The following is a 20976-nucleotide window of genomic DNA, read 5'->3' on the forward strand; positions in this document are numbered from 1 at the left end:
GACCATCGCTATCTTCATCCCCATCTACACATACTAATCGGACATCATCACCTCCTCCACTAAGCCCATCACTTGAATCATCATCTTTTGATTCAAATATATCATTGTAATCATCTCTACGTATCTAACCTTTATCAGACAACCTTTACCCATCATAGTAAATAGGGACACATGGAAACACAAATAAGAATATAAAAAAAACCACGTGGTGGATCTTTATAAGTCATCTGAATCTCCTCACCACATGGCAAGAACATTTCATAGCACTTCAAAATTATTCAACAACATTCTATAACATTTACAAATTAATCAAACTAATTCCATTACAGATGACTAGAACAATGCAAAAACACACTCATCAAATCCAAATTCACCGAACATCCCTGGTAGAGCCCCATATGACTTCTCAAACACTATGAACCGTACCTCGTCAGTGATGAGGGTCGGGTTTCGTTGGCTAATGGACGCCCTCGTTTGAACTAGACTCAACCCACCCATTAGCCCCATAAACCCTAAACCCCAAACCCTAAACCCACCCTCCATTAGCCCCTAAACCCTAAACCCACCCTCCATTAGCCTCTAAATCCTAAACCCTAACTCCATTAGCCCCTAAACCCTGAACCCTAAATCCAGAACCTAAACCATAAACCTTTTACTCTAAACCCCCTAAAAGCCCCAAACCCTACACCTTATAACCCCAAACTCTAAACCCTAAACCCTAAACCCTAACTTCTATAAACCCTTCATTGACCGCGCTTTAAAAAAAAAAGAACTTTAACCCTAAATACCCTAAACCCTACCTTGACCATACTCTAAATACCCTAAACCCTAAACACGAAATTATACCCTACCTTAACCCTAACTCTAAATACCCTAAACCATAAACCATAAAGACGAAATTGAATGCTAAATACCATAATCCCTAACCCTATATCCCAAAATTATGCATAAACTAAACAATAAATAAAAATACCGCACACATAAATTAAGATTAAATCAAATACAACAATAAATTAATAATAAAAAAATTAGGGTTTAGGGTTACCTTTTGAAATTTGGGGAAAACTGAAACCCAATGTGAAAATCGAAGCCAAATCGGGAAATCAAGGGAAATTGAAGTAGAATCAAAGAAATTGACGCTGAAATGGGGAAATCGAAAGAAACCGAGACTACAATAGGTTAAATCGAAGGAAATCGGGGGGGCAAGAGGGAGAAGAGAGAGGGAGAAGGGAAAGGGAGTTCGAGAGAAACAGGGAGCGGAGATGTGACGATGATGAAGGGAGAAGAGATACAAAGATGACGATGAGAAGGTAAAAGAGAGACGAAGACGACGTAGGGAGAAGAAGCCAAAGGGAGTGCGAAGACGAGAGGAAGAAGAGAGTGGGAGAAAAAACAATTCGGGAGAGGAAGCCTGAGAGGGAGAAGAGAGCGCAAATGAGAGAAAAAAAACATCGTCAGGGGAAGGAACGATGCGTCCCAAGCGATGCTTCAACTGGATGATTCGCAAAATTGGGTTGACTCACGATTCCACGATTTTAACCTGAGACAATTACCTACATTTTTCTGATGATACTAGAGTTCATTCACCCCTAACGGCCTAATTGAATGAAATACGGAATGCGCGTGAACTTCATTGTTGACTAACACCCCCCCACCCCAAGGGAAGGGGAGGGGTTGGACTCTCCTCCCTTCCCCCTCATGTTTCTACAATAAGGGAGGTGAAGGACCTTACCTTGTCGTTCCATTAAAAAAGGGAAGGGCAGCAACCCCTTTGTCACATACTATTAGGTTAGGTTTGATGAGGAACAAAACTATTTAAGAGGAGGATGGTGAATAAGTTTGTTAAACTTTTTTGTTAATTTTTTCTCTTTTTTATCTAAATTGTTTGTATGTGATTATATTTCCAATTAATCTAATGTATCTCAATGATTTATGACAATTCATTCACAAGCACATATAATTAAAGTTAGCATAGAATAAAATATACAATAAATATACAAGATTATAGCGATTCACGATTCTATTTTGGATTGTCCATTCTCAAGGTGTTTTTGCACTTTGGAGTTCCACTATGCTTAGGTTGCTTATCAACACTTAAGTAAATTACATTTAAGGCAATTTATAATGTTACCAATACAAGGACTACATTATTCAATTGACCATAACAACCTACTTACATAAGTTCACCATCAAATACATTTACAACATCAAAATAAACATGCAACCTAGACCCACTGAAAGATTTTTCAACAGCTAACTAAGCAATTCTGCATAGACCATATAAGAATTTACAACAATAGCTCACTAAGCACATCGGGTCTAGACTCAATAATGATATTTTCAATGTTATCTTCCTATACAAGGACTTACGGTTAAATAGTAGTAGCGGCTATAAGGCTTCACAACTTTTTTCTTGTTAAGTTGTGGAGCCTAATAAACGCCCTACGATGAGTCAGTACACGAATTGACCTTCGCGGTAAGTTTGTTGTGAAGGTTGGAAGAGCCCCTCTCCTGAGGGTGTGGGGGTGAAGCCCTTGCCCGGTCCACGATATATTAATTGTTGTTTCATTAAGCGCAGTTTGGGAATTTTACTCTTGTATTGAGATTGTCCTAATTTTCTCTTTATAATTGAGGGGCGCCACTATTAGGGTTTCATCATCACGGAGAAGAAGTTGGGGTTGCAGCCCGAGAGAGGTTAGAGAAAAACACATGTATGTGTGATATCTCTTGTAAATTATTCATCTTTATAGTGGATTACTGTAGCGACAGAAGACAAGACGTAGTCTCACCTTGAGGCGAACCTGTATAAATCTTGTTGTTTGTTTTTGTGCTTGCTTTTTCCTTCATCCACGATTATTATTATTGATCTCGTTAGTTTGGAATTAGGAATTCTAATTCCTAACTAGTGGTATCAGAGTTTTGGTTCATGGTTGAGAGCAATGCCTAGCGGAAAAAGATTAGTACTTGGAATCAACAAGTTCGATGGAATGGACTTCACTTTTTGGAAGATGCAAATTGAAGACCATCAATATAGTAAAAAACTGCACGAACCACTTCTGGATATGAAATTAAAAGTTATAAAAGATGATGAGTGGAATCTCCTCGATAGACAAGTATTGGGAGTAGTCTAATTAACACTGTCGAAGAATGTTGCATACAACGTGGCATCAAAGAAAACCATAATAGGGATGATGAAGATTCTATCCAACGTGTATGACAAGCCTTCCGCAAATAATAAGGTACATCTCATGAAAAAACTCTTCAATTTAAAGATGACAGAAAATACATTGGTAGCATCGCATTTGAATGAGTTTAGCACGATTGCCAATCAATTGACCTCCATTCAAATTAAATTTGATGATGAAGTTCATGCTATAATTCTTTTGGCGTCTCTGCCAAATTGTTGGGAGCTTCTGAGGGTTGCGGTCAGCAACTCTGTAGGCAACGGGAAGTTGATCTTTAATGATGTTCGGGATAACATTCTCGCGAAGAAGGTTCATAGAAAGGACTCCGGAGAATTGTCGACATCTAATTATGCGCTAAATGTCGATACTAGGGGTAGGAAAATTGAGGAATTCCAACAAGGGCAACGATAGAGGGAAGTCAATGAATGGTAGAAGGGTTAGCTTTTCTAAGACTAGAAAGGAGCAAAAGATAACAAAAATGGAGTTGGTTCACACAGATGTGTGGGGGCCTTCAATTTTTACTTCCCTTGGTGGTTCTAACTACTATGTGACATTTATTGATGATGCAAACATAAAGGCATTGGTTTATTTCCTAAAAAATAAATTTGATGTCTTTGATAAATTCAAGAGATGGAGAGCAATGGTTGAGAATGAGACAGATTTGAAGGTGAAGTTCTTGCAGTCAAATAATGGGGGAGAATACATAGATGATGATTTTAAGCGGTAATGTGTTGATAATGAAATTAAGATGAAGAAGATCATTCTTTGAAAACCTCAACAGAATGGTGTGGCTGAAAGGATGAACAAAACCTTGAACGAGCGCGCTAGGAGCATGAGATTACATGCGGGATTGCCAAAGATGTTTTGGTTTGAGGCTATTAGCACCGTTGCATATTTGTTCAACAAAGGTCTTTCAACACCATTGGATTGCAAAATATCAGACGATGTCTGAAGTGGCAAAGAGGTAAACCTTTCTTTCTTGAAAGTTTTTGGTTGTGTTTCTTATATTCATATTGATTATGTTGTTAGAAATAAAATTGATTCTAAATCTAAGACATGTTTCTTTATTGGCTATGGTGGTACCGAGTTTGGTTATCTCTTTAAGCCGTAAGATTATCAGGAGAAATGACGTGATCTTCAATGAAGGTGCCTAAAGACAAGTTAAGAACAAAGTTTGAGAACACAGGTAATGAAGCCAAGAAATCTGAAGTGATTCAGTTGAGAAATCTTCCAGTTATTGAGATGGAGAATATCCCTCAGGAAGACCAAGAAAACATACCCCCATAAGTAAATCAGGACATTCCTGTGACTGAACTTAGGAGATCTTCCAGAACTAGCAAACAACCACAGAGGTACTCCTTGTTAGGGTCCTGGGTTAAGTACCTATGTCTTCTGTTCCTAACAGGCCGGTCTTTTGGGTAGTATTGGCTAGGTGCTTAACATTTGGTATCAGAGCTAGCGCTGCGTCCCAACTTCGAATCCCGGCGCCCCCAAAAAGGATGCGGGTGGTCACGCGCCTGGACTGACCCGGGTTCGACCCGACTCCGATTGCTCTGTTGTGGTAGCCTCCGCGGTCGTCGGCTCGGGGAAGGGCGGGGTACTGTTAGGGTCCTAGGTTAAGTACCTATGTCTTCTGTTCCTAACAGGTCGGTCTTTTGGGTAGTATTGGCTAGGTGCTTAACACTCCTCTGCACTGTATTATATTTTATTGACTGATAAAGATGAACCAGAGAGTTATGAGGAAGTCATGCAAGCTGATGAATCAACCAAGAGGGAGTTGGCCATGCGAGATAAGTTTACTGTTATCAAATCAGACATGGCAATTGACCGAGTTACCAAAAGAGAAAAATGCCTTGCAGAACAAATGGGTGTACCAAATAAAAAATAAATACTATGGCAGCAAGCGGTATAAGGCAAGACTGGTGGTAAAAAGCTTTCAAAAAAAGAAGACATTGACTACACTGATATTTTCTCTCCAATAGTGAAATTGACTACGATTAGAATAATGTTTAGACTAGTGGCAAATGAAGACTTGCACTTAGAGCAGTTGGATGTAAAGACAACCTTTTCTTCATGGTGATTTGGATAAAGAAATTTACATGATGCAGACACAGGGTTTCAAAGCACAAAGAAAGTACAAAATGGTGTGCAAAGTTCAAAAGAGCTTGTATGGTCTTAAACAAGCTCCAAGACAATGTTATAAGAAGTTTGACACCTTTATGAGTAGTAATGGTTTCTTGAGGTGCCAGGCAGATCATTGCTGTTATCTGTTATGTGAAGAAGTTTGATGACTCCTATATCATTCTACCATTATATGTTGATAACATGTTGATATCAGGTGTTTGCAAATAGGAAATAGAAAAGTTGAAAAGGGAGTTGTCCAAGAAGTTTGCAATGAAGGATTTGGGTGTTGTAAAACAAATCCTTGGGATGAGGATTATTAGGGACATTGATACCTTGAACGAGCACATCATGGAGTGATTAAGTCTAACAAAAATTATCTGACTAAAAGAGAAATTTATCTAAAAAACAAGGACTCAAGGAGAAAAAACTTAATTCACGTCAATGCATATAGAAGAGAAAATAGGCATGAAGATATTTTCAGCAGAACTAACCCTTGGTACTTATAATATCCATATCTCCCAAAATATAGCTCTAAATCACAAATAGTTTATTTATCAAGAAAGTAGACTTAAAAATATTTAATTTGATATCCAATTTGACATTAAAAAAAACCTTAGTTCTTGAATCTGTTATGAAATCTTTATTTGTTTCATGACCCTTACCAACTCCAATGAGAACATCTCCTTACATATAGATCAGATTAACATGAAAGTTGTTCTTTCTGAAATTAGAATTAGATATCTTTCATTCAAGTATAATATTTTTTTATAAAATATACTTCTTTTGAGAGAAAGAATTCGATAGATTTTAAACTCTACATTTTGGTCAAACTTAGTACTCTCTCTTCTTTGGAGAGTATGACCATTGCCTCTTTTAATATTAGTATCTCCTTCTAGAAAACTCATATGAAATTGGTTTGATAGCTTGGAAAATAGACTTATAGATATTTCTTTTGACATATAATTATCCATTTAAAAGTTTCGTTCTTGATGGTATAAAATGCCTTAAAAATTAAAATTTTCTACTACTGCTCGAACCTCTCTTGTTGTTTGACCTTTACTTCTTCAAATACCAATTTCTCTTTTTATAAAAATCCAAATTTTAAAATTCTTTTTGTATTAAAAGTATAATCAAAGATCTTTCCACCTATATATAATTTGAAATATGAAATTCTAGTCTGGAGGTGTGATTACCAAGGAAATAACAGGTATTGGAACGAGAAAGGATGAAAAAATAGAATACAATTCTAAACTACTAGAGATAGTAAATCAGAAAAGGATTACATTATTTATGTGAGTTGACCAATTCAACTCCAATAACCCACTCTGATACCATGTTGAATTTCTGGAAAAGATAAATACTTTACTGGTTTGTTGTAATTTGAATACAATGAGCCTCTATTTATAATAGAGGAAACAAGTAGAATCTAATTACAATTAAAATACCCTATCCCAACTACTCCCAAACTCTAACACTTAAAGATAAGTTCTACCATAATTAAATAATTGAATATAAATAGAATATTGAAATAATTAAAATACCTTTTAACTGAAACACTTTTGAAAGACATCCTCCTATGAGACTCTTGTAAGACTCCACCATGTTAATTTTGGTTTTGTGATATTTCTTGTGGTGAGAGTCATATAAGACTCTTTCATACTTTCTTTTCAACAAAACTACACTCGAGGACAAAAGTCCATGCTATAAAAGAAATCTTTGCACAAAAGGTGTTTGAACAAGAGCCCTAGACAGAAGCATGCTACATAACAAAAATATTCAAACAAATGATTTTTTTCAAAAAGTATTATTTAGAACATTGACGAAGAAACTCTAAAAGCTCAATTCAACCAAGATAAGTCTCCAAAATTTATGACATGTCTGTCTTTAACTTTTCAAGAGAAAACTTAAAATACTTTCTCATGAAATTAAGTTTTCATCAAATTTTACAAAAGGATAAAATGTCACTTTTTGAGCTCAATGATTCTAATTCTGAATATCGAAAACTCTTCTTTTTAAGTTATTTGAGACTCAAACAAGAGAAAGCTCTCTGGCCAAAGCATCAAAGACCATTGCTAAGCTTCATACTTTGAAATCAAATTTAGGTTTCGGATTTGCATTGTAAAAAGCCAATTCCTAAAGCACTTAACCATATTTATGTCATTTACTTTGAAATCTGTATTTGACTAGCTCTATCCTTGCTACAAACATTGCACCCTTACTTTAAAATTATATTGTTCATCCTAACAAAGGCACTTCTATTGACATGTTCATAAGCTTTGATCAATTAGGGCTGAATTTTTTAAAATCCAAGTATCTACGAACACTTAATTTGAAATATTTGATTAAAATTGATCAAGTGTAACACAACTAAGGTTCTTGTGCTTTTGAAATTGACAAATTTTAGGACCTTAATTCGTAGTCTAAAGTTTAGAGACGAGAGTGAGAAGAAGAAAAAGGGAGAAGAAGAAATGGAAAGAGAAGGTTTGAGTTTTAACTTGAGAGGATGAGAGAGAGAAGATAGCGAGAGAGGGTGTGAGAAAAGAAGAGCACTATGGTTATATTCAATCTCTTTAGGACAGATATGAGATTTGTGTAATTGGGCATTATACTTGGAGTCAAGAGAACCGAAATCTCTTTCTTGTAATTTCAACTAATAGAGCTTATTAGTGAAAACATTTCTAAGCAAGGGTTTTTGGACAATGATTACCACTAGGGGAACATTGAAAATAAAAAATCTTGGCCTCTTTGTGGTGTGTGAATATTTTCTTGAGTTTACACTTTCATTTACATATTTTACACTTAAAACTTTAATTGTAATTCTTAATTCATCCCCTATTGAAAGTCATTTGGCCAACACACCTATACTTAGAAATCATAGTTGGACAATGGATTTGAGTTTTCGAAAAGCCAACTACCAAAGAGCTAAATATTTCTAAGCTTATATTTGAAATCTTTGTTTGTTCATCATTTTTTCTCTAGAATTGAGCTGTTATATTTTATAATCATATTATTTTAGCATATTGACTTATTGGGGCATTTAAAAAAGGGAACTTATATAACTAAATATTTGGGTAATTGTTTTTAAAATCCAAGAATCATTGAACTTATACTTTGAAATTTGTTGGTTGATCTTAGTTTAGTAAACCTGAACTGAAATTATTAAGTTCAAATCACTAATTAGCGAGCAAATATTTGACTTATTTTTTGTCCTTGTTTGAAAAACCAATATAATTTTCTTCGAGTGTATATTTTGAAATCTGGTCAATTTAGGATATTTGAGTTGTTATCACATTGAATAGGTGCTTATGATTGATATGTTTATTTGTTTAAACTTGAATTATGAGACATGTCTATTAGAAGAAAAAAAGTTATTGGACTGAAGTGTAAGCGAGTAACCCTTGCAAACGTGTCAAGCCTTGGCCAGGTTGCACCATCATCATCTCAATTTATTTAAGAGAAGCTAGTGTTATTGTGGATTAGTTATTGTAAAATCATTTGTGGATCTAAGTTTCTTTATTCCTAAGGGAAATGTTAGGAATTAGACACCTTAATTCCAAACCAACGAGAGTAATAATAATAATAATAATTACGGAATAAGGAAAAATCAAACACGAAAACAAATAACAAGATTTATACAAATTCGCCTCAAGGTGACACTACGTCATGTCTTTCACTGCTGCAGTAATCCACTATAAAGATGAATAGTTTACAAGAGATATCACACATACAAGTTTTTACTTTAACTTCTCTCGGATTGCAACTTTAACTCCAACTCCTTCTCAGTGATGATGAAACCCTAATAGCGGTGCCCCTCAATTATAAAGAGAAAATGAGGTCAACTGCGACACAAGAGTAAAATTCCAAGCTACCCTTAATGAAACAACAGTTAATATATCATGAACCGGGCGGGGACTCCAACCCCCATGGCAACCTTACTGTGAAAATCGATCCACGTACTGACTCAGTGTAGGGCATTGATTAGGCTCCACAACTTAACAATCTCCCACTTGGAGACTAATCTATCATCAATATCTCCTCTGCAGCGACAACATCTTCTCAATCCTCATAGAAAAGTCCAATTGAAGTTGCACACAACTTTAGTTTCTCAATTGTAACAATCTTTGTCAATATATCAGCCATATTCTGACTCCCTTGAATCTTCTCAAGTGCTAAGACTCCATCCTCCAAAGTCAATCTGATGAAGTGATAACGCACCTATATGTGCTTTGTTCTGGCATGATAAACAAAATTCTTTGCTAAATGAATAACTCTTTGACTGTTGCAATACAACACATTCTTCCCATGTTTGAGACTTAATTCTTCCCAGAAAGACTGCAACCATACCATCTTTTTGCTGGCTTTGGTCACTACAACATATTCTGCCTCAATAGCTAAAAGAACAACTATCTTCTACAACTTAGAGACCCAACTAACTGTTGTACCAACAAATGTGTATACATATCCAATGGTACTTTTCCTGCCATCAATGTCTCTAGCCATGTCAGTATCTACATGACCCTATAATCCCAAGTTTGACTTCCTGAAACATAAGGTTGAGTCTACAGTGCCTCTCAAATACTTGAGAATCCACTTCACTGCTTCCCAATGTTGCTTACCTGGATTACTCATATATTTGCTCACAACTCCCACTGCATGAGTTATGTCTAGTCTAGTGCACACCATGGCATACTTGAGACTGCCAATAGCATAAGCATAAGGCACATTAGCCATGTTGGCTCGCTCCTGCTTTGTAGAAGGTAACTACTCCTTAGATTGCCTAAAGTGATTAACCAAAAGAATACTTATTGGTTTTGCATCATTCATGTTGAATCTGCTTAGCACCTTCTTTACATATTCTTTGTGATATCCATTTTGTTATTGTTTTCAATTTTTTGTGTTTTTGTTACTTGGTTGTGTATCTTCTGCATCGTTATCTCCAAAAATTATGCTCACCCCCAAAAAAATTTCTTTGAGGTCATACTTGGTCAAAGTGGTTTTTTAAGTTAATTTCACAGTTCTATCATCACAAGTCTCCCCTATTTTTTTCTCAAAAAAAGGTCACATTCAACTTTTTTTTTTTGGAAGTATGAGTGTTGCATAGTCACCTCCTACCGGTTGAAAAAGTTTTTCTCTGGTACTTCTTCAATTTATCATCTTTTGTTTCATCACTTTAGAGTAATACATAGACCTACTACTTAAAAAGTATAAGAGTGTGCCAAATATCGAACTTGAGTCAAGTCTTTAATTCGTCACCCAAGTGGTGATTTGTATTTGAGTTACCCTGAAAAAAAAAAAGTAGTCTCGTAGTTGTGCCTTAAAATTGGGTCATTTTTTCGCCTTTGAAAATTTGCGGAGTGTATTGTAGATTCTGACCACTTTGATTGGTGTATGGAGCATTGTCATATGGTTAGGAGTATTTTTCTTTTCCTATATTGTGTTTTGTCCAAGTTGGGTCACTATGTCCTTTTTATCCTCATCTTAAGGGAGAGAAATAGAAGAAGAACAATAAAAAGGAGGTATTTTTTTCACATGTGGTAGTAATTTTTATGTAACCAAAATATTTAATAAAGGGGAAGAACAAAAGATGAAGATTATGCATCTATGAAAAAATCTTTAGCCAATGAAGATAGAAGACAAAAAAACTTTTTCATTAATAATTGAAGTTATAAAGTTCAGCTTAAGGGGAAGTGTTGAAGGGCTAGCATGGAAAAGTCTTACATGACTGTCACTACAAGAAGTTTCACAAAACTAGAATTAATATGGTGGAGTCTTATAGGAGTCTCATAAGAGGATGTCTCATATCAGTGTTTAAGTTAAAAATTGTTTTAGTTACTTTAATTTTATATTTATGTTCAATTGTTTAATTATGATAAGACTTATCTTTAAGTGTTAGACTTTAGGTATAAAAATTTTTTAGTTACTTGCCCCTGCCTCGTTATAATCTGTAAAAATTGTAGTCATCCTATCATCCAATTCAGGAGAAGTAAATGCTGTTTATGTGACAAACAGAAGAACTATCTTTTAATATGACAGTAGTTATCAAAAACCAAAAAATCTTTCTACATGAAGAACATTAACCTGAGAAGCCAAACTAAGCATGTAACAAAGCAGAACAACATAATCATCTTTACATATGTCTATATAAGCTTTACAATTAACAACCTACAAAAAGCTTCAAGATTGGAACTGTCCCTGTTTTTTTGTTTTCACTCTGACCTCATTGTCCAATTTGTATGGGAGTATTGGAGTTGCACCAGCAACTCAGGGCTATTACTCAGTGCCTCCTTCACACACATTACAGTATGGCAAAAATGTGTAGGTTCACCAATCAACAATTCATCCGAATATTAACTCGGTTGGCGGGTGCTGCCTGCCTATGGTTTGTCCTTCCGAACATCAAAGGAAGGCAGAAACTGATTGTTATAGGGACTAGGGAATAAGAGATAACAAAAAATTGGAAAAAAAGCAGGCCGAAACAGTTTCATCCCACTGATTTGATCACTCTAGTTATCCAATCTAGGAGGCTGCACCTGGTATGGAACAATGGTAGTGAAAAAAAAAAAAAAAAAGGAAAGAGGCACATGGAGTATGAAAGAGGCACATGGAGTATGCCGTATAACTATGTTAAGATTGGATTCCTAGTTCTGCTTAGCCATGTATAGATATAAAGGAGTACCAATTAAGAAGTACTCTCATTAATGGATTCATCCTGCATTATTTTGTCAACAGGATTTTGATCACCCCATACAGCTGCATCCAAGTAACCCAGCTCAAACAAGTTGTCCAGAATATCATCTTCTGCCGGCTCCAGTGCCCAATTTAAAAGCTGGATAAGAGATAACAATCAGATTAAGGCATAGTTGACATTCATAACTTGCAGGAATGAAAAAACAAAGGTAAGTTTTTTCTTTCCCAAGTTCATGGCCATACCTGGCGTGGAGTGGCTCTTTTTTCTGGGTTGCAATCTGGACTGATGCCAATACCTTCCAAACCCAGACGACCAGCTGGGAATGCACAAACACGAATCTACAACAGCATGATAAGCCACAATAATATCAATGATATTGCCATATGAAGAATGTCAGTAGGCCACAGGGAATACAACATATAATGACAGCATATATACAGGAGAGAAGAGAATTATGAAACACAGGATTCACAAGAAAGCCGCGGTCCTCTGCAGTTAGCGTCTCTAAGTTATTGATGCCCTTAGAAAACCATCAGAATTTCCCATGCTTCTATAATAGAAAAGATAGATTCTCCAGGATAGAGCTGAAGAATGATAAAATCCCTTACTTTGCAGAACTATGAAGGTAGAGTATTACATTTACAAATTGAAATCATTGGTATTTTGCCCTGGTTGGCAATCACAATGACTGGCACAAACAAGTAAAGAGTTTACAAGACAAAAAGCTTTTCTATTTATTTTGTAGTTAAGACAAAAGAAAGACAAAAGAGTAGTTCGTAGTGTAACAACTTCGAATAGGCAAATGGGGGCATGTTTCTCAAATACTTCCAAAATTCTTTCTCCAAGTAATCTTGGACAACTGCCCTCAGCATTGATCACATAGTTTGGCCAGTGGATATTTTGTGACCTTCTTACCAAAAGAAGATTGAAGCCAACATAGATGAACAATAGATCCACCAAAACTGAAACTGCAAACTAGACTAATAGACGAGTAATTGACCCTTGATAAACCAGATCAAATATAAGGTAGAAAATAAGACATTCCAAGGCTGAACTGCAAACAACATGAAGTGTAATCTTAGGTAATGATTATAGTCCTCTACTAACATCATCTTCAGAAAATACAGAAAATGCATATCCATCTCCTTAATTTTAGTAATAAATGAAAGAAGAAATGAAAACAAGGACATCACATGGAAGTTCTAATAGAAACAAACCGTATACAAACAAGATTAAATATTAGCAGGAAGGACAAATGACATGGAACAAAAAAGTAAATGGTTTTAGAATAAAATAATTTTTTATCATTCAAGCTAAAATATATCTACGTAAGTAGAAAAGATTGACATGCCTTTGACACATCCAAAACGTGAAAAGTTTTCATACCGTGTTTGAAGCAGAAGTTGGTGGCATAAATAAAGTCAAGCCACCGTCTATGCAAAGTTTCTTACGGAAATATGTTGCAGGTCTTGGAGCCAGGTACCTGCATTTGACTGAAATCATATTTCCGTACTCCATTACTAACACAAACACAACATGTAATAATGTTTACATACCCAGGAATGAATGAAGAGGTAAAAATGGCATTGATGAAGTCTTGCTTGGAGTCAAATTGATCAACAAGTAAGCCCCTTGGCCTCCAAAGCAATTGGGTAACTGCAACTGGAGACAACAAGTAGACAAGGTGATTCTTGTAAGTTGTTGATTAAGAATTGCTTACAATGCATTACCACACCATTACAAGTACATCATCAAGCATTGATATACTCATTTTAGTTATTTCACAAAAAACTCAAGAAACACAAGGAAACAAGAGGTTTACAGACGGATCCTACTTCTAAGTCCCATTTAAACATCAATGCTCAGTGATAGTAGTAGTGCAAGTAGTGCAACACTTTTTTATGCTTATCATGAGAGACCCATTCATCTATAACAAATAAAAAAAGTACTACATAGTAATATGAAAATTTTATCTTTTGAATAGCACAATACAAGCAAATTGAGACCACAGTAAAAGAATTTGCTTACCACGAATCCTCCCATTGGATCTGCTGTGGATATCTTCTGGCAAAAACTCGTTAAGTACATCTCTAAGAACTGCCTACATATAATGTTCCACAAAAGTTTAAATGCTGACTTTTTTCTTATTGAAATACAGTTAGATCATTAATTGATTGCATTTAACACTTAATTTGCAAAGCAACATGAAAGCCACATTGATGAACAAAAACAATATGCATAAATACAAACATCAAATGATTTTTACCCTCCTCTTGTGCATTCCAATCATATGTTTCCATTTATTCAAGTTTATCCCCATTTAATATCTGGGAATCAGGTCAATGGCACCATTTAGTCAGTCAGATCCATTCTGTAAAGCCATCTTGGCTTGATTAAATCTAATTAGAATAAACCTAAAAATGTTTCCCATACATGATTAATTATAAAATTTTATGGAAGCACAACGCAAGGTCCCCCCCCCAACCATCACTACCACGAAAAAGGCAAAAAAAGAAAAAATACAGAAAGAGAAGAATCAAGAAGAAGCATGCCATCATCAACGATAATTCTTCATACATTAAAAACTTGCACCCCAAAACTTCTTAGCTATTTCAGTTGCAAGGGCATATGTTTTGTTCGATAACGTTCTTACCTACAACAAGTTCATGATTAACCTGACAAACTACTCAGTCGTAATCAATAATTATTCTGCATCATCAAAAACTTTAAAAGAATTATCTAAAATACTAAGTACCATTACTTTTTGTTTCATTTACAATAAAAAAAGCATGCAAACAAATAAATGACCAAGTCATCTTCCAATCTACTCAATAGACCACCCACTTAGAGATTGTGGACATACCCCAAGGCGAAATGCAGTGCCTTTGAGACGGCAATCATCAGCTAACACTTTGGTGGTTTTTAAAGCTTCATGCATGCTTACTCCAGAGGCAATTATGGCACAAGCTATAGCACCAGCTGATGAACCAGCTAATGGCGTGCTTTCCTGAACCATACCAAAATTCCATCAGTAGATTGATGTGTACAAGATATGTATGAATTCATTAGGAAGTAGTGAGGAAAATGAAGATTGATTAGGAAAAAAAGATTGGTAAGCATAATCAGAGACAAGTAAATGATCCACAAGAGAGGTAAGATAATGTCATGAAAGAAGTCATGAAGCAGTTGTACAAGGACTTTTGCAGGTGAATCACATAGAGGTCAGTAAGTAAAAAAATTCCCCTTTCATGGACCTTTGAAGACCAAGAAGATCAATATTTTTATTTTTTATTTTTTAAACATAGGAGAGATATCATTAACCAATCAGGAAAGAAGAAAGAAGACTTTATAAATTGTTAATATTGCCAAGCTTCTGTTAGTTGAGAAAAAAAAATTAATTTCTGAGGATTGGACGGTGCTTTTAAGAAGTTTTGACATTGTACAGTGACCTGGCAAACGTGCCCTTTAGGGAAACATCGAAACTAAAATTGATAGCAACTCTAATAAGAATTAAAGTACAACAGGTCTCAATGGCTTCACTAAATATCCAACAGATGGAGAGGCAATGGTTTGTGAACATGAAATGAAGTCAAAGCAGTGTTGTCGATAAAGATGAAAGAAAAAAAGTTCAGTTGAACTAAAATTGCAGGGGACAGGCCTTGGAGACATGATGTCATTTTTGCTGAGACAAGAGACATCTCTCTTCTCTTAGCATCACATGGTTGGCGATGCAAATTCGATCTGCAGATGGTTGATTGCATTATGGCGAGGATCAAGAGTTTCAAATATATAAAAGGTAGACAAAGAGAAATTTGGCCATTTTGTCTCCATGAAGATCCTAAAGTTTAAGAATGTAATTCTACTAAATTCAGGGACTGAATTGTAATTATTTTGTGAGGGTTTAAGTTTAAATTTATGTTTTTATATTGTTTGGGATATTTTATTTCGGTTTTCTCCTGTTGGTTCTTTTTTTGGGTTAATTTAAGGGAACATTAGGGCTGACTCTCAGTTTTTAGTTACAAAGTTTTATACTGGTATGTTGTACTCTAGATAATTTGGAAGTAAGATTTCCAACAAGTTGTTTTCACCTTGGATCTGAAGCTCATATGAAGGGATTTCCAGAATCAAAGTGAAGCCTCCCATCTCTCCTTTCCCTCTTAATCTTCCTTCTCTTATTTCTTAACTTTCTCTCTCTCTCTCTTAATTTTCTTTCTTCTTAGTTCAAAATACTTCCAAACAATAAGGTATTTTCCTTCTTCTATGTTATTTTTAGATAGTGTAAATCAAGCCTATCTTGATGTACCCCTACTAGTAAAGGGAAAATCATTTATTCTCATCTTTCTTATTTTCTAGAATTTCATAAATGAATTTCCCTGCTGTCCTACACCATGTTAACTGGAACGATTTGTGAGCCAAACAAAAGGGTGGAAATCAAAGAAATGTCAACAGTCAAGAAAAAACAAGATGACACCGAAAACATAGGTCACAAAAACCTAGAAGGAATGCCAACAACAAAATTATAGCCTTATCTCTCCATTCCTCGTTCTCAAGTAACATCTAAAGGAAAAGAAATATCCCCACAAAAAAAAATTAAAAATACTTTCTTAATTTGAAGATATTTTGCGGCTGAATATCACATCCTACGAGGACAGAGTGTACACCTTTTCACATTTTTAGATGTCAATTTGCATATGCTTCGTTAAACTGAGCAATAGCATGATTCAATAGTTCTAGCAGCACAGGTCCTTAAGTAACTAGATCAGCAAAACAAAGAAACAGGAACTCAAAGAACACACACAAAAAAAAAAAAAAACTATCTTAATTATATTTGTATGTCCTGACGCTTATAGTTCTAAATGTCGGTATTCTTCAGGCAAAACAAACATTTACCGGGAGAGAGAAGGAAGAAAAAAACACTTTTTTTAAATTAATCACGAAAAATAAAGTAAAAAAAGCTACCTTGATGTAACCTTTCTCTATAAGATACTGAGCAACACCAAGATGATATGGCAACAGAAGGCCAGCAGCGGAGAAGCTAAAACCGGGGCTTGTAACTTTCTTCCTCTCCCGCTCAGCTTCCACATCCTTCAATCTCTGCTCCCATACCACGTCCTGGTCAACCGTATCACGTACAACTGACGCGATCCCTTCCCTCCGGTCACGAATTCTTGCCTCTGCATCCCCCGGAACACCAAAATCCTCCTCCTCATCATTCCACATCGTGGGCGAACCCCGGTTCTCGACCCTATTCTTAATTAAGAGCGACACCAGACCCAGAAAGAACTCTCCGGTGGCAACGCCCAGAGACTTCTTCTCAGAGGAAGGAGGGGATTTAAGATTTTTCCTGGCGGAAAATATCGTGAAGGATTGAATCCTAGAATAGGGAGTTAATCTAGGGTTTGAGACAGGCGTGCCGTTTAAGAAAGTGGGTCTGGATGGGAGAAGAGCGGAGAGGGACGAGAGGGCTGACATGAGAATGAGATGGGAGGCTCTGCCTGAGCCTCTTCTCAGAAATGGTGGCAATTTTTGGAATTTTGAAGGCATGGAAGTTTTTACAGTTAAAAGTAGGGAATCTCCACAGAGGAGGATCCACACTTTTTATACTGTCTATACTGTTAAGACTTTTGAGAGATTATCGATGACATGTTTTTATCCGTTTGCCCGGGTTTGTCGCCTGCCGTTGGTCACGACATGCGAGTGGTCTCTCTCGACCGGTCGGTTGGAGTAGGTTATTTACAATTAAAATCATAGACTTAATCACAATTACATTTACAATGCTATATTTATAATAATTCATATTTTATATGACTATTAAAAATAATCTAATGTTATTTATTAATATTCATAATTACACTATCTAATTTTATTTATTTAATAAATAGTATTGATTAATGGCTAATGGTCAAATAAGAAACTAAAACCAGACCTGCAAAAAGTCTTATGCTAGTTTTTGCTTAGACCACGACTTCAATGGTTGTTTACATAAAATGTTACAACTAAGGACATGAGGTGGCATGCCGAAAAGAAATTAGACAACACGAATACATTGAGACATCTAAAAGATTTAAAACTTTGACGTGAATTTAAAAAAGAGCACCCGTGTTTTGTTGTTGATTCATGAAATGTACGTTTAGGTCTTAAGTGGCAAAGGGATAGGAAATTTGATGGTAATCTCAAACCTCGAGCTCCTCCAATTCAGTTACTTGGATGTGACATTGAGAGAGAACTGCATCAGCTCCCCTATGTGTTGTATGGCAAAACACATGCCAATAGAAAAAGGAAATGATATCTGATTGAATTGAATTGGAAGAAAAAAAATATCTTTTTTGAGTTGAGTTATTGATCAAAGTCGAGCTGAAACATAATTTGTGTGTCATGCATGTTGAAAAGAATATTTGTGATAGTATTGTGGGCACAATTCTTAACATAAGTGGTAAAACAAAAGACTTTGTGAAGGCTAGGCTTGACTTAGAAGATATGTGAACCAAGAAGGAGTTGCGTTTAAGAAGAGATGATGATTCCATTTATATGCCTCTTGCGTCATATTCAATGTCTCTACAAGAGAAAAAACGAATTTGTACAAGGTTTTGTAACATTAAGTTTCTAGATGGGATTGCTTCAAATATATCACACTATGTCAAAGTAGAACGCTGAGATATATCAGGCCTAAAGAGTCATGATTGTTACATATTAATGCAAAATTTGATTCCAGTAGGAAAACATATTCCCACTCTCATTATTTGATGTGATGGTCCATCTGTTAGTTCGTCTACCTCATGAAGCACTACTTTGTGGTACAATACAATATCTATAGATGTACCCAATTTAAATGTTTCTTCTAAATGTGAATCTTCGGTACAAAATAAAACTTATCCAAAAGGTTCAATTACCGAGGCTTATATTGACAATGAAACTTTAACTTTTTTTTCTCTTTGTTCTTAGATGGAATTGAAACAACATTTAACTTGACATAATGAAACGACGATGGAGATGTCGTTAGCCATAAGGGAAAAATATTAGTTTTTCACACATTACCTTCGAGCTGAATGGAAAAACCGAGTTGACACTTGACCTGAAGTTGTACAAAAAAATATTGTGGGTTGTACTAGTCAATACGACAAGATTGAAGAATATCTCTTGTAAGTATTTGTCGATTTTACTTTATAAATTAAATTTAGCATATGAGTGTTAGTCATATAGTACTCTTAAATGGTGAACATAAGAAAGTATTACAAATCGATGGTATAACCAATTTGAACCAACAACACGAATAAGACTTTACCATTTAGTTTAAACATAAGGTTAGTTGTATCCATTAAGATACTTTTGGCTCATATAATTGTTTTATTAAGTGTAATATGGTTAGTGTAATCTATTTTGTTACAGGTCAAAACTTAAGTTGCTTGTGGCCAACTTGACTTAAATAGTGATACCTATCATCTTGTTATGGGTCCCATATCAAACAACTACTCAAGTTGTATTTTTAATGACATGCACTTCCTCATCGAGCAACTTGAAGCAGATCATAGGACTCAAAACAAAGACATTGTTGTAAAGGGATCCTATAAGGACAATTATTTTGACTATTATGTGGTTGTAACTAACATAATCGAACTACGGTACCTCAGAAATAATTTAGTTTATATGCTCAAGTGTAAGTGGTTTGATGTAAGAAATAGTAAACAAAGTTTCAGGAATGATAATTGGTTTCAGTGTTAATACTTCACAGACATGGTGCAATAATGACCCTTTTGTATTGGCATTTCAAGTATAATAAGTTTATTACATGGGTGTTCCTATAATGGTGGCCCGTGGTGCATAGTTCAGAAATTGGTTATGGGAAATGTATATGATGTGTTAGAAGTATTGGATGATGTATACATAAATCGGTTATTATAATTCTCCTTCTTCAATTGGATGATGAATACATGAATGTATTGGAAGGAAATGAAAAAGAAGTGAAATTAGATGACTATGAATATGAGTAACTTTTTGATAATCAATAACGTTAGTTTATGTTAATGTCTTTAAATTAAAGTCTTCCATATCATTTTTATTAGTAGTATATTGATATTTTAAAAATAATTTGCAGATCATCTTACATCTTTCCTCCTCGTCTACTTAGGCTACTACTCCCTCGTCTTGCACCATTCGAGAGCAATCCCATGGGTTTGGTGATGCGTGACAATGAGGCAGTTGGGAAGGACTATAGAGTCCTAGAGACCCAAGGTATTTAAGACAACTCAAAATTTATTTCCTATTTATCACATTATTTATAGTTTATTTATTTTGACTATAACTTTTGGTACAATATAGATGCCTCCACATCTTCTCCATCCATGGCATGTTCATCCACGCCCACATCCCGTCCATGTCTCTTATTGAAACTTAGGATTCCATGATGTATAATCATAGTAGAAAAGGATTAAGGGTTGAGAAGAAGAAAAAGAGTCATATAGATAAGGTTTTAGGAGGAGAAGAGGAAGAGTTATGAATTTGCAGAAAAGAGGAAGAAGAATAGGGTAATGGACTTTTTTTTAGCCCTCCCCCTTAAGTTGTATTTATAAATATCAAAAGTACTATTACAAGAATGTCGTTCACCCTAGTAAGAGTGAATAAGAGACATAAATTATAAACTAATTACATTAGTGTCATATTTATGAGATGACTCTTTATTTACTATCACGCCACCATTGTGTAGGCCTTCTCTTTGGTCTATGGGCTTAAAGCTACCTTCCACACACTTGTACATGTGGGCTTTCCTTGGCTGTGTGGGTTTGGGTCCATCATCCAACATCTCTATCCACACCCTCAATTAGGCGGGGATGCGGCCAGTCAAAGGACTTCAGAGTGGGCGACATCATGGGAGAGCTAGGGAAGAAGATCCCTATGAAATTTAAGTATTCACAGAGGAAAGCATCGGGGTTTTAATGTCCCCTCTTCACTCATTGGGTAGGCCATGTCCTTCGTAGCCACAAG

General features: G+C 35.5%; 1 protein-coding gene across 3 annotated transcripts; it reads right to left on the minus strand.

The window, feature by feature from the left end:
• Nucleotides 1–6: 6 nt before the first annotated feature.
• On the minus strand, nucleotides 7–17586 carry LOC137941687 (uncharacterized). 3 transcript variants are annotated; one of them, XM_068787208.1, is made up of 8 exons: nucleotides 16957–17586; nucleotides 14861–15004; nucleotides 14026–14098; nucleotides 13554–13659; nucleotides 13384–13480; nucleotides 12240–12335; nucleotides 11986–12135; nucleotides 7–24 (listed from the first exon to the last, which is right to left on the minus strand). In XM_068787208.1, exons 1-7 carry the CDS (start codon nucleotides 17539–17541, stop codon nucleotides 11989–11991), a joined length of 1248 nt encoding a protein of 415 aa, XP_068643309.1. In that variant the 5' UTR covers nucleotides 17542–17586; the 3' UTR covers nucleotides 7–24; nucleotides 11986–11988. The 3 variants fall into 3 exon arrangements, with proteins under 3 accessions (XP_068643309.1, XP_068643310.1, XP_068643308.1); XM_068787209.1 differs by lacking the exon at nucleotides 7–24 and adding an exon at nucleotides 83–116; XM_068787207.1 differs by lacking the exon at nucleotides 7–24 and having other exon boundaries at nucleotides 11381–12135.
• Between the last annotated feature and the right edge of the window lie 3390 nt (nucleotides 17587–20976).

This window comes from Aristolochia californica, unplaced genomic scaffold (assembly GCF_029961685.1).
Source record: "Aristolochia californica isolate CCGP_79_NKW_82.1479 unplaced genomic scaffold, dmAriCali1.0.hap1 SCAF_9, whole genome shotgun sequence".
Classification (NCBI taxonomy): Eukaryota; Viridiplantae; Streptophyta; class Magnoliopsida; order Piperales; family Aristolochiaceae; genus Aristolochia; species Aristolochia californica.